Here is a 14,549-nt window from a genome sequence, read left to right on the forward strand (position 1 = left end):
AAGGCAGGAGTACTAGTTAGGAGATCCCCGCAGGCTTTACACTAGAGACTGTAAGGCCCTGCAGGGGTCAGAGCTGCGAAGCTGAGAGATATGAGAAAATGTTACAAACACAGGAAGTGCAGGACTTTGCCACTAGTTATACAATGTGGATCTGTGAAGACGAGCTCCAAGTTTCTGGCTTATGAGTTTCCAGGTGGTTATCACTGGAAATACAGAAAGAGGTGGGGGTAAACAATGAGCTCAGTTTTACATGCATTGAGCTTGAAGTGCCCATGGAACTTGTACCATGTGGCAAGTGCCAGCAGGAACGTGGATATTGTGATATGGAGCTTGGAGAGATAAGCTACTGACTCAAATCGTGAGCCAATATAAAATGTGACATGAGGCCGGACACGGTGGCTCATGCCTGTAATTCCAGCACTTTGGGAGGCCGATGCGGGCCGATCACCTGAGTGATTCGAGAGTCGAGAGGCTGGCCGGGAGTTCGAGACCAGCCTGACCAACATGGAGAAACCCTATCTCTACTAAAAACACAAAAAATTAGCCGGGTGTGGTGGCACATGCCTGTAATCCCAGCTACTCAGGAGGCTGAGGCAGGAGAATCATTTGAACCCGAGAGGCGGAGGTTGCAGTGAGCCGAGATCACACCATTGCACTCCAGCCTGGGCAACAAGAGCAAAACTCCGTCCCAAAAGAAAAAAAAATGTGACATGAAACCCCTGGGAATGCCTTATACAGAGTGGAAGTGAGAAGGAGGCAAGGGGAAAGACAGAGGTGAGGAGGGAGGGGGAAAGGGGAGGGAGGGAAGGAGAAGGAAAGAGGTCAAAAATAGAACCAGAACCTTATGTCACACTAAGGCTCAAAGTTGGGATAGAAAACCAAGGATCCACTAAAGAGGCTGAGAACAGGACAGAAGTGACCATCCTTAAGAGGAAGAGGTCAGCAGTATCAAATGCTGAAGAGAAGGCAAGGAAGATGCGAATTAAAAAGAAGCTTTTGAGCCAGGAGTGGTGGCTCATGCCTGTAATCCCAACACTTTGGGAGGCCGAGGTGGGAGGACTGCTTGAGGCCAGGAGTTTGAGACCAGCCTGGGCAACAAAGTGAGACACTCATCTCTACAAAAACAAAAAAGGTAAGAAACTAAAATAAATAAGTGCACAATAAAATTAAAAAGAGACCTTTGGATTTGGTCATGAAGAAAATGTGGTTTCCTTTGCCAGAGCAATCTTAGGAGGTGGGAGAAAAATCCAGATTACAGTGGATGAAAATATGAACAGGGAATGAGGAAATGAATGTAGATGCTTCTTTCTGGGAATGTTGTTGTTATTCAAGGAAAGATATTTGACTGTATTTTAATTGCTAGTGGAAAGAGACTGAAACTTTTAGGAGAAAGAGGGACAGAGGTGTCATCCAACAGAACAGCTCTCTTAGAGCTGTCTTGGGAGCCATGGGAGAGCGTCAGCATGACTCTGAGACTGAAAGGAAGGAGGTAGAGTGCAGAGCAGGACAGGAAGTTGAGGGGATTCAACCCAGAGTGCTTCAACTTTCTCAATGAAATGGAAGGCAAGGCCATCAGTGGGGAAAGAGGTCTGGAGGAAGGGGGATGGTTTGGAAAAACCGTTGTAGGGATCAGGAAAACAGGTACCAGGTACATGTGTGACCAAGACATCCTAAGCGCCCAGCTGCTGGTAGAAAACAGGTATCTGGAGTAGCACCAACCTTAGGAGAAAGGAAGGTGGGAACCAGCTGGCAAAACCCAGGGGCAATGGTGGATGAGTCAGGTGAGAACAGTGGAAGGGGAGGGAAGACAGCAACATGGCTGGTACACATTTCTAAGGAGAAAAGATTTGCTGTGAGGGAGAAGAACAATGGAGGAGGCAATGGCTATCCAGAAGAAATCTGTAGCTCCTCTGAGCCTGGGGAGGAGAAGGGTGGCACCAGCTTCCACAGGGACGGCTGTAAGAAGTGTCCTGTCTTGAGACAGCCAGAATTCTACTGAGGCTAGTACATGGAGGGGATATTCAGGAAGAGGTCAAGATTAGGGAAGGTTTACCAAAGAATTAGAGCTTCCCAGGCCGTATCATGAAGGACTTTGTTATTAGGTATGGTAAAACCAAATGTTGAAACAGATAAGCCTTTAAATCTCTGTAGCTTAACCCATATCTTCAAATAGAATGTATTTCTCACTCACATAAAGTTCAGCCCGTGGTGTCTAGCAGTCATTCAGGAACCTGGCTGACAACAGCTTTGTGATCTCCAACACATGACTCCAAAATCACCCTTGGTGTAGGCATCCAGTTGCCAGATGAGAGAATCCACAGGGAGATGTTCTGGGCCAGGCCTCCAAGTGGTTCCATTGGCCAGAATTCAGTCACAAAGCCCCACCAAACTGCAAAGAAAGCTGGTTAGAAAATATGGTCTAACCCCAGCCTGGCCAATATGGTGAAACCCCATCTCTACTAAAAATTTTTAAAAATACAAACATTAACAGGGCATGGTGGTGCTCGCCTGTAGTCCCAGCTACTCGTGAGGCTGAGGCAGGAGAATCACTTGAACCCGGGAAGCGGAGGTTGCAGCGAGCCGAGATGGCGCCACTGCACTCCACCCTGGGTGACAGAGCGAGACTCCATCTCAAAAAAAAAAAAAAAAAGAAAGAAAGAAAATATGGTCTAACTACATGTTTTTTGTCTGTTGTTTTTTTATAATCTACAAACTTTATTCAGATTTTGCCAGTTGCCCACTAATATCCTTTCTGTGGTTCAGGATCCAATTCAGAATCATATGTCACATTTAGTTGTCATGTTTCTTTAATCCCCTTTAATTTGAAACAGTTTCTCTTTCTTTGTCTTTCATTACCTTGACATGTTTTGTTTTTTTTTTTTTTTTAATTTCCTTTTTTAGAGACAGGGCCTTGCTCTGCTGCCCAGGGTGGAGTGCAATGACGTGATCATAGATCACTGCAGCCTCAAATTTCTGGGCTCAAGGGAGCCTCCTGCTTCAGCCTCCCAAGTAAATGGGACTACAGGCACATGCCACCAAGCTCAGATAAATTTTATTTAATTTTTTGTATAGATGGGGTCTCCCTATGTTGCCCAGGCTGGCCTCAAACTGCTGGCCTCAAGTGATTTGCCTACCTTGGCCTCCCAAAGTGTTAAAATTACAGGCATGAGCCACTGTTTGGAATCCAGTCCACTGATATGTTTCTCAGAGTACGAGTTAGTTGTTTTGTAGCGTGTTCCAAGGTTTGGATTTCTCCAATGTTTCCTCATCATTAGATTCAAGTCATTCATTTTTGTTGCAATATTTCAGAAGCAATGCTGTGGCCTTCTCAGTGCTTCATGACAAGAGAAATGTGATGCTGATTCATCCCATTAATGCCAATGTTCCCTTTGATCAGTTGGTTACTATGGTGTCTGCCATATTTCTCCACTGAAAATTACCATTTTTACCTTTTTAATAAGTATCTTATTGGGAGGCACTTTGCGATTGTATAAATATCCTGTTTCTCATCATACTTTTGCCCATTAATTTTAGCTTTTATTGATCATTCTTGCCTAAAGCAATTATTACTGTGATAGTGGCCAGTGGTAATTTTCTAATGCCATCATCCCTTCAACATGTTTTCATTCTAAATATATGTTAAAGAAGAAAGTAAAATGGGGGGCCAGGCACGGTGGCTCATGCCTGTAATCCCAGCACTTTGGGAGGCTGAGGTGGGTGGATCACTTGAGGTCAGGAGTTAGAGACTAGCCTGGCCAACATAGTGAAACCTCCATCTCTACCAAAAAATACAAAAATTAGCTGGGTGTGGTGGCACACACCTGTAATCCCAGTGACTCAGGAGGCTACGGTGGGAGAATCGCTTGAACCTGAGAGGCGGAGGTTGCAGTGAGCCGAGATCATACCACTGCACTCCAGTCTGGGCGACAGAGCAAGACTCTGTCTCAAAAAAAAAAAAAAGAAAGAAAAAGAAAAAGAAAGTAAAATGGGTTTGGTGAGTAGCTAGCAGCCGCTGCCTCAGTTTAAGAGGAGGGCCAGTAGAAGATGACAGAGTCTATGTAAAAACTCTTACTCTGGCAAGTAAAATATTCAGCTTCAGGCATATGCTAGGGTTCCAGGATCTGCGGCTGGAGCTGGGGATTCAGGGAATCAGAGAGAATGAAACCCTTTGTGACATGGAACCAGGTCAGAGAGTTGTGCACAAATTCAGCAGCAGCGGTGAGGTAGGTGGGTCAGGCTCCCTCTCTAGTACCTAGACCACATGCTTCCTAAGCCATCAGTCTCACGATGGGCAAAGGATAGGTGGACATGGATTTGAATGGCCTCAATTTAGTGCCTTCCAAAAGCTAGAGATGTAACGGAGGCCATAGCCAAAAAGCTTATGACAATAAACTATTTCCTCTCCCATATACTCACATAAAAACCTTTTCTCCTTCTGTGCTTTCACAGTGCCCATGATATCTACACTCTAGACCCAGAGTCTAAATCACTGTATACTAAAAAACTGGTTGCTCTTCATTCATGGTCAAGGAGAGTCTAATCTTCATTCAAACACTCCCAGAAGGAAGGAAATACATTCCATCCTTCCTAAGCAGTCAGGAAAAGGAAGAGGTTGGTCCAAGTGCAGTAGTGTTTACAACTAATTGATCACAACCAATTGCAGATTTCTTTGTTCCATCTCCACTCCCACTGCTTCACTTGACTAGCCTAAAGAGAAAAAAGAAAAGGAAGAAAAATAAAACAGTTGTGTTCCCTGGGTCCTACCTACTTCTGGACTTCTTATTATGGAAGTCAAGTGTCCATATTGTTAAGTCAGACTGAGTTGGGTTTTCTGTTTTCTCACACTTTTAGCGGATGTCAGCCTAAATGATGCCCACGTGTTATCTTTAATCCTCATACCAACTCTGAGAGTTTTATTCTTTCTGTTTTCCAGATGGAAAAGGTAAGCCCCAAAGAGATTAAGTTACATGCTAGAGGTCACACAGCTAGTCAGTCGCAGAATCCAGATTCCCAGCCCATCTGACTGATGACAAAGCAATGAATACTGCAGCACTCCAAGAACATGGACCCTCCCCAGAAACAACACCAGGGCTGAGCTGAGTCAGAAGCCACATGAATGGAAGGTCTGGAGGCCACCAGGGATCGCCACAAAAGAAACACTTGCTTTGTTAAAATCTTCAAGTATTAGATGACACAATAATCATTGCATTCACTGGTTTGTTTCATCTTTTTTCCTGCATTTCAGGATTTGTCTTATTCTTGTTTGCATGTTTATTGTCTGTCTCTCCCCTTAGACAGCTCTCTATTCTATGTATCCCCCTAGCACAGTGCCTGGTGCATTTTAGGCACTTCAATGAATGGATGAACAAATTGATTCAAGTATAATTTTGCTTACTACTTCACTCATCAAATACATCCTGATTGAGTACCTGCTTTGCACCAAGCACTGTTTTTAAGATTCTTAGTCTAGTAAGAGAGGTGGACATTAAACAAATAACCACATAAATAGAGGGGGAAAAACTGTAATCAATGCCATAAAGGAAAAGTATGAGGTACTGTGAAAGTGTACAGCAGGTACCCCTAATTTAGATGGGAGGGTGTCAGTGAGGGCCTCCAGAGCTGAAGCATGAAGAAGAGTGGTCCTAGGCGAGGAACTAGCCTTGCTTCCTTTCAGAGACTGAAAGATGGTAGGTGTGTCTAGACTGCAACTGATGGTCTCATCTTGTCTGTGGTGGCCTGTGCTTCCTAAGATCTGTCAGGGATGGACGACATAGGCCAGCTTGATCCTGACTGTTGGATCCAGCTTTATTTTCAGTGTTTCTAAGTCCAGAAATCCTGAGTCTGGCCACTTTTCCTTTAGCCACAATAATTCAGAAAACTATTAGCCAGAATAATGCAGAGAACTGATCACTGCAAGTCACTCTGCCTTGAAGCTATTGGAATGGCTCCAGAACAGGGCACTGGGGGCCAAGGCAGGATTTCAACCAGGAGGGTTTTACAGAAGACGGACTTCACCTGTGAGGGCTGGGGTTGGAACCGAGCACCAAAGAAGTGGCCACTGTCCACTGATGGCCGTCTCCCTCTTCTCTGTAGCCCTCCCCCACCCCTAAGCAGCCCAGCTTCAGCAGAGGAGGCCTGGGCACAGGAATGGATTGTTGCTAGAAACCTGGCTTCAGCTGGAGGAAGTCAGAAGACCGGGCTGATGGCCGCGCAGACAGAGCTGTGTTTATCCAGGAAAAGAGGTAGGACGTAGGCAGCGGAGGCCCCTGCCAGCTCCTCCCATAAGGACTGCGCTGGGGGAGCAAGCTGCAGAGAAAGCTGCTCCCCTCTGGCTCTTAAAGTGTCAGGGCCTGAGGCCAGAACCCAAAGGCGACCCACAGGTGAGGCCAGCACTCCGGGCGCACGACGGAGAGGGTCGCTAGCTCGGATCCCAGGGCAGAGGGTCGGAACACGGTGCTCTTGGTGGCTCCGCGCAGGGGTGAGGCGAGCGCGTGGTGGCGGAGCCTTCCGGAGACCGCTCTGAGGGTGGCGGAGAATCAATGCTGCCTTTGTGCTCGGTGGTTTCCGAGGGAGAAAAGGAGTGGAGAGTGGGAGGGGCGACCCAACGGCCCGGCCCCGCCCTGCAGACGCGGGATGCGGTAGGGCTGGGAGGCGCGGGAGCTGGACGGTCAGGGCTACCGGGGGTGGGATTCTGTGTCCCCGGGAGGTGCGTCTCCTTGGACCAGCCCAGGGTGTCCTGAGGTCAGCAGCCAGGTGTGTCCCCTGGCTGCCAGGAGCAGAAGTGAGTCCTCTTCTGGCTTGGAGCGACTCGAGGAGGGGAAGGAGGAGCCAGAGGAGGCAGGTGGGGCTAGGACTGAGGGATGGCTCAGGCCAGAGAAGCTTGAGCCGGGGCAGCCTGGCAAAGGGAGGAAGTCCCAAGGGGCGCCAGACTGGATCCCAGAGGAAAACCCAAGTCTTCGAAATGGGCGGGGGAGGAGGGCGTGAGCCCGCCTAGGGCGCAGTGTCCCAGGGGGTTTGGGATCTGAGTCCTTTTGCTATAATGCGTTTATTATCCTATTTGTCCTAATAGTACCCTAGGGTTCTGGTGGATACTATATGGGCCCTCTAAGGTGAATGGGGCATCTTTAGTACCAGTGGGAGAATCTGTGTACTTGGTGACGGAGGCCCGTATATGAAAATGTGACTGACTGGCCCTTCGCTTCCTCCATTTCTCCCCAGCCCCCGAGACTGCGCCGCCCTTTCTTTTTCTGCTCAAACAGGGGTCCGCGCTCCCAGTGGGTCCGGAGACCGGGGCGCGGTGGCTGACCGCCCGGTGTACGCCAGCATCACTCACCTCTGACTCCTCTGCGCTCCTCGCCCAGCCCCGCTCCGCCGAGCACTCCCATCTGAGACGGGATTTGGACCCCCTCGGCCCTGCGGAATTCGGAATTCCATTACCCCACCCACCGCATGTGGCTCTTGGAAAAAGCTGGCTATAAGGTGGGGGCCGCGGAGCCTGCGGCCCGTTGGGCGCCTTCCGGCCTGTTCTCCAAGCGTCGCGCCCCGGGCCCGCCCACGAGCGCCTGCCCCAACATCCTCACCCCGGATCGCATCCCGCAGTTCTTCATCCCGCCTCGGCTCCCGGACCCGGGCGGCGCAGTGCCCGCGGCCCGGCGGCACGTGGTGGGGCGCGGCCTCCCCGCGACCTGCTCGCTGCCTCACCTGGCGGGCCGCGAAGGCTGGGCCTTCCTGCCTGAGAGCCCGCACACGCGCCGGCGGGAATCCCTGTTCCACGGGCCGCCACCCGCCCCGGCCGGGGGACTCCCCGCGGCGCAGTCCCGGCTGCACGTCTCCGCCCCGGACCTGCGCCTCTGCCGGGCCCCCGACAGCGACACGGCCTCGTCGCCGGACTCGTCGCCCTTCGGCTCCCCGCGGCCAGGCCTGGGCCGGCGCCGGGTGTCCAGGCCGCACTCCCTGTCCCCAGAAAAAGCGAGCTCGGCCGATACCAGCCCGCACTCGCCGCGCCGCGCCGGGCCGCCCACGCCGCCGCTCTTCCACCTGGACTTCCTGTGCTGCCAGCTGCGGCCCACGCGCGAGAGCGTGCTGCGCCTGGGGCCCCGCGGCGGGCAGCTGCGGCTCTCCACCGAATATCAGGCCGGGCCCGGGCGGCTGCGGCTGCGCCTAGTGAGCGCCGAGGGCCTGCCCCAGCCGCGGTCCCGCCCCGGGAGCGGCGGCGGCGGCTGCTGTGTGGTGCTGAGGCTGCGGCCCCGCGTCCGGCCGCGGGAGCAGCAGAGCCGCGTGGTCAAGTGCAGCGCCAACCCCATCTTCAACGAGGATTTCTTTTTCGACGGGCTCGGCCCCCCGGACCTGGCCGCCCGCAGCCTGAGAGCCAAGGTGCTAGACAGGGGCGCGGGACTTCGCAGGGATGTGCTGCTGGGGGAGTGCGAGACGCCCCTCATTGCGCTGCTGCCCCCGCTGGGTGGGGGACTAGGTCCCGGGTCATCCCTGGCGCCCACCCATCTCAGCCTGTAGCCTGAGCCCCTGGCTTCCTCAGGACGTCTCCACTGTGTCTGCAGTCCACATTCTTTCCACCCTGCCCGGCTTGTATTTATTTTTGCTAATAAAATGTCCGCTTGTCCTTAGCCAGATATTTCCCCTTACTGGCACCTTACACGCTCGGGCATAGAGCCTACCGATCTTCCCTCTATCCCGGCCATATCTTCCCGGGGGAAGATGCTCATTCAGACGGTCTGAGTAGAGCAGACCTTAAGCAGTGGTTCTCAAGCTTGAAGGAGCATCAGAATAACCAGACATCAGAAATCCTGGAAGAGCTTGTTAAATATGCAGGGTCCTGGGCTCCATCCCCACGAGATGCACCTTCAGTAGATCTGGGCCAAGTAGGTCCTAAGGTCCCCGTCCAACAAGGCCCCCAAACAATCAGGGAGCCCTGCAATCACTGAGTCACTCTGACAGAAACCAACACAAGCCACCTTCCACTTGAGGCTGCACAGAGGAAATTAACACTCCTTTCCTGTGCCCCTCTAAAACCCACATCTGTCCTGAAGACAGATGAAATTTCTGGGTCTTGAGAGTGAGTCAGGGGATGTCAGATGAACACACAGTGCCCTTTAGTCTTCCTTCTTCCCCCTTGCCTCTTCCACACCTGTGCGTCCCTTGAGGGGTGGGGCAAGTCTGGAGCCAAGAACCAGAGAGGTGCTTGGGTACCAAATGAATGAGATATAATGTCCCAGGGATTGAAAGGGGGGAGGTGGGGTACTACCAAAGTGTGAGAACTGTTCTCAGGAATGCCAGAAGAGGCTCCTCCAGCCAGAAGGAGGTGGGGGTGGGGGGAGGTGGATAATTGTAGGTCACATTGTGTTTACCTCTACCTGAATGTCCCTGACGTCAGCAGTGACCTTCTTCTCTCTCCCTCCACCTTCCCAGGAGCCGGTTCCTCTGGACTCAGGCCAGGCTTGGAGGAGGGAGGGAGGAAGTGAGGTAGGCACTAGGCTAACCCAGCTTCTTTCTCCCTCTCCCTTGGGCCCTTTCTCATTTTTCATGGTGCCAGCTGTGGCCTGCACCAGGGCTAAGCTTGCGGGATCTGACAAAACCTCAAAAACCTCAGCACCTGGACACGTTAAATTCCAACACACACACACACACACACACACACATGGCTTCATTCAGACAGCTCTCCAGTTCCTTCTCCCTTCCCTGATTGGGTCCCCACCACCCAGCCCTAGGCCAAAGAACTCTTGCTCCAGGTGTCCACCAGGTGGTGGCATTGACCAAACAATCCTAAGTGCTAACTACTACACATGGATTATAACCACATGAGGAACTGTTCCAACAATTAGTCAAGCCATTTATTCCTCCCAGCACCTTCTATAAGGGTGTAAATACTATTATTATCCAATGGAATCTTGGGCCTCGCATAGCTAGTAAAGGGAAGAACTAGGACTCACATAGCTAGTAAAGGGAAGAATTCAGGGAGTCTGGCTCCAGGGTCTGGACTCTTAATCACTTCAGGATAATACTCCCCACTGCCAGCTGCTGCCTCCCAATCAAGTAACTCTAAAAGGGGCCTCCTTCCCTAAGATGGTAGCTCTGCAAAGGTTTCGTACCCTGCCAGTTTAAAATCCCATGTTTGAATTCTGGGAAGTCTACCTATAGATTTAGGTCTACCCCTAGTACTGGATTTCTATTTCAGCCCCCAAATTCTCCCATAACAACCCTTGGTGAGAAACTGGATTTGATGCCCATTTGAAAGTATCTGGAAAGAAAGTTAGAGGCCGTAGAACCTTCATTCATGCATTCCTTCAACAAATACTTCGGGAAGGTCCATCAGGTGGCAGGCATTGGATACAGCAGTGATTAAACAGACATGGGGATCAGAAAAGTGATAAAATAAGCCATTAAAATGTAAAGAATGCTACTTGGTGATATGTTACAGACAAAAATAAAGCAAGAAAGGGAATAGAAAAGAGGGGTCAGATAAAGAGAAGGGAAGATTATAGGGACAGAAACAGGGAGGGAGGAGAGGAAACTTTTTTTTTTTAACCATAGTACTTTGGATCAGGTCCTGAACTTTATCTGTGTTATCTCAGTTAATCATCACAACCACTCAGTAGAGTAGGTATTAGTATTCCTCTTTTTTGGGGTAGGGGGACGGAGTCTCACTCTGTTGCCCAGGCTGGAGTGCTGTGGTGCGATCTCGTCTCACTGCAATCTCCACCTCCCAGGTTCAAGTGATTCTCCTGCCTCAGCCTCCCGAGTAGCTGCCACTACAGGCACGTGCCACCACACCCGCTGGTTTTTTGTATTTTTAGTAGAGACGGGGTTTCACCGTGTTAGCCAGGATGGTCTCGATCTCCTGATTTGGTCTCATGATCTCGGTCTCGGTCTCATGATCCGCCCACCTCGGCCTCCCAAAGTGCTGGGATTACAGGCGTGAGCCACCGCATCACAACCACTCAGGAGAGTAGGTATTATTATTCCCACTTTACAAAGAAAGAAATGGATCAGATAGATAGGTTAAGTAAGCTTGCCTGGGGATCAGCCCTGGCTGGAGGGAAAGGTTCTGACCTGACTCCACCCAGACACCCCCACTGCCACCCCAACTGCTTAGGGGAAGCTGTGAGGAAATCCAAGGCCACTCCTCCCAGGAGCAGTTCACTCAGCATTCACAGCCCTGAGGCTCTGTGATGGGGGCCCTAGCATTGCTGGAGGAACATCCTGGGTAGCTAAAGTACAGGAACATGGGAGTGAGGAGGTCCTAAGAACCCCTCCAGTGTGCAGATTGCTCTGGCCCCAAAGCACTTCTATAAACACTAGTCAGAGGCCAGGTGTGGTGGCTCACGACTGTAATCCTAACACTTTGATAAGTGGATAAATGTGGGAGGCTGAGGCAGGCAGATTACCTGAGCTCAGGAGTTTGAGACCAGCCTGGGCAACATGGTGAAACCCCATCTCTACAAAAAATGCAAAAATTAGCTGCATGTGGTGGCATGCACTTGTAGTCCCAACTACTTGGGGGGCTGAGGCAGGAGGACCTCTTGAACCCAGGAGGTCAAGCCTGCAGTAAGCTGAGATCACGCCACTGCGCTCCAGCGTGGGTGACAAAGTGAGACCTTGTCTCAAAAACAAAACAAAACAAAAAAATCCACTAGTTAGGACAGGTATTATTGCCCCATTTTTACTGATGTGGTAGCTGAGGGCTGAGATTTCCCTCAGGGCCTACAGCTAGTAAATGGCAGACCACATTCTTATAAGTGATTCTGCTCCAGCATTTAAACCCTTCTTGCCGCCTCCAAGCCTGTGTGACTATAAATGTTAATTGGTAGAGGAGAGGTACAAGCAGGGTCACTGTGGAAAGTTCAAGGCCAGGAGCTAGGGTCAAACTCCCACTGTTCCTCCACCCACAGTGGCCTTTGTGACAAGAAGGGGGAGGGGTGGGGACTGTGAGATCTGGAGGCTACCGAAGGTTACAGAGCCTGGGCTGTCCTTTTTCAACGGTTGAGGCACAACCCATCCCTGAGTCACTCCAGTGGGTTGAGGCGTCCCCAGGCATGGAACCCCCTAGAACCCAAAGAAAGGTGGTCCCTAATCACTGGATCAGGCATCCCAAGGAGAGGGCCCTCCAAGGATGGGGCTGGGGAAGTGTGTGCCACCGCAGACTACCCAGGCTCCACATATTTTCCACCTTGACCCCCAGGCCCTCCCTGAAAGGGCAGGTTTGTGCTGAGCTTTAAGTGGTTTCTGTGGTTTAGGGTTGGGGAAGGAGGGAAAGAGATGCTGGGGACTGCTCCCCAGTTCCAAGCCACCACCACCACCTCCCATCCCTTCCAGAGTGTTTGCCCCCAGCATGGAGATTTCCCCAATAAGGGGACTGGGCACGTGGGGATGAAATGATTCTCTGATCCCTATCAGCCCCTTCCTTATATAAGATTGTATTTGAAGAGGAAATAACCACCGCCCTGCTTTGAAAGGACGATTCTTCCAGATAAGGGGCTGTGATTGCAGCAAGAGGGAGAAAGTTTAGACAAGAGGGGGAACTTCCCAAAAGGATAACCAAGGGATCTTCTTGCCCTGGGGAGAAAAAAAAACTCAAACTATCCATGCTTAGGGCAGGGGAGAGGTAGAGAATGCCTAGGAAGCATGTGACACTCCTAGGCCTAGAGGTCAGGATACTGTCTTCTAAATCTCCAGTCACTTCCTCCCCACCCTACATAGTAGCACGAGGTGGCACAACTGGGGAGTCAGCTGTGCCTGCAGTGTCTGGGGATGCTCTGTGTCCATCCACAAGCATTCTACGTGACCTCCACTCTGTGCCTGCAATTGGTGGGTTGTAGGAGAGGTAGTCACGAAGGGCCCCTGGGAGACCCAGAGTCAAGAGGAAGAGAGGCCTAAAAAGGAGAAAAGATAGAGAGGGGACAGCTGGAGAAGAGCCGCAGACAGGCAGGAGCCAGCAAAGAGAGACAGAGAGATGGGGGATAACTGAGGAGTTCTGAGGAGGAGGGGAGCAGAACTGCATCTCCCCTGCACTCCCACCCCCGGCATGTTGCTGGCTCGTCCTGTCAGCTGGAGGGTGCTGGGGGGGAGGGGGGAAGGGAGCTGCAAAGCACTTTACCTCTCACTCCAAACCTGCCCAAGGGGCAGAGCCCCCAAACAGACCAACATCCTGTTCTGTGCAGAGATGCATACATGGATGCGTGGGCCCACATTTACCAAAAGAACACGGGGGATAATCAGAGCCTCAGAGGCATAGACACATACCCTTAGACTCTCAGTGCAGAAGGTCCCCAAAACTTCCCCTCCTCTTTCTCACTACTCATCCGCTGTCAATGACCCTAGGAGTTGAAAAGTCCTTCTCCACTTCTACCTTTATCTCTCAATCTGCAGCCATGGGGAGACTCTGGGAGCTACCTAAGAACAGAGGTGCTGATGGTAGCAGAGTGTGAAGCTCCAGGGTTGGGCAGGAGTGGAGGATGGCGAGACGAGACGGCAGAAGAGGGAAGGGACAGCTGCTTGCCCTCTCCATGCCAGGTGCCACGTGCACCAGGTGGGGGGGAGTGGGCGAGTCACGAGGCTGTGGCATGGCTGACTCCTGCTCTGCTGTTTACCAGCTGGGAACGAGAGCAGGAGGAGGTGCCAGGGAGCCTCTTGCTGCAGCCTGGCCCCTGGCCAGTTGCCTGTTGGGTAACCAGGAGAGTCAGGCCCAGCTAATCAAACTCTGGGCCCAGGCCATGCAGGAGAAAAGCAGCACCAGGATCCCCAGAAGCCTCGTCCTCTTGGCACCCCTCAGAGCCTTCACTGCAGGCCTCAGTGTGGGCCACTAGGTCTGGGAGCCTCTCCTTCTCCCAATGAGTCCAGTGCAGCATCTCTCCTCTCCTCTTCCCCACCATGGCTTCTCTGCCTCCAGGCACTCCTCCAGGCCTGCCCCTTGCCCCAACAGATGAGGAGCACGTGGAAGCATCAGGGGGTCAGGGAGTCCTGGCTAGAGCAGCAAGGGTTAGGGGCAGGGGCCGAGCAGGCAGAGGCCTCAGGGAACTGAACAGTCACTGGGAGGAGTCTGACTGCATCCTAGAGAAGAGACACAGTCCCCCAAACCTGCCCTCTCCATCTCCCCTATGCCTGTCACCTGTCTTAGGTAGAAATCACAGGATTCTAAAGTCACAAAGACTTGGGTCCAAATCATAGCTCACCCATTTATTGTTCTTGTGTGAGTCCTTGGGCAAAATCATTAATATCTCTGAGAATCCCTCCACTCACTGATCAATCTGGAATAATAATGTTTCCCTGTGGTGGGTGCTGTGAATATTTACACAAAGTAAAAGCATGGATTTACATAAAGTGTCCTGCAAAGGGCCCAGCACACAGTAAGTGATTAATAAATGCTAGTTCCCTTCCTTTCTCCTGTCCTGTTTCTCCTCAAGGCTCCATGCACTGGTCCACTGGTCTCTCCTCATGTCCCCTCCTGGTGCCAGGACACTCTGCCAGCCACTCCTTTTCCCTGCCTGCTGGAGGGCCAGGTGCTCCCGCCTTCCACCCTCCGCCCTCCTCCCTCCCCT

At 51.7% G+C, this 14,549-nt stretch overlaps 1 protein-coding gene across 3 annotated transcripts; it reads left to right on the top strand.

The window, feature by feature from the left end:
* The first annotated feature begins 6,275 nt into the window (after positions 1-6,275).
* C2CD4D (C2 calcium dependent domain containing 4D) lies at positions 6,276-8,752 on the top strand. Of its 3 annotated transcripts, none has more exons than XM_055359247.2 (2): positions 6,276-6,380; positions 7,219-8,752. In XM_055359247.2, the coding sequence occupies exon 2, from the start codon at positions 7,450-7,452 to the stop codon at positions 8,509-8,511; it is 1,062 nt and encodes a 353-aa protein (XP_055215222.2). In that variant the 5' UTR covers positions 6,276-6,380; positions 7,219-7,449; the 3' UTR covers positions 8,512-8,752. The 3 variants fall into 3 exon arrangements, with proteins under 3 accessions (XP_055215222.2, XP_055215219.2, XP_018878281.2); XM_055359244.2 differs by lacking the exon at positions 6,276-6,380 and adding an exon at positions 6,685-6,781; XM_019022736.3 differs by lacking the exon at positions 6,276-6,380 and adding an exon at positions 6,775-6,841.
* The last annotated feature ends 5,797 nt before the right edge of the window (positions 8,753-14,549 follow it).

The sequence above is a fragment of the Gorilla gorilla genome, chromosome 1 (assembly GCF_029281585.2).
Source record: "Gorilla gorilla gorilla isolate KB3781 chromosome 1, NHGRI_mGorGor1-v2.1_pri, whole genome shotgun sequence".
NCBI classification, from domain to species: Eukaryota; Metazoa; Chordata; class Mammalia; order Primates; family Hominidae; genus Gorilla; species Gorilla gorilla.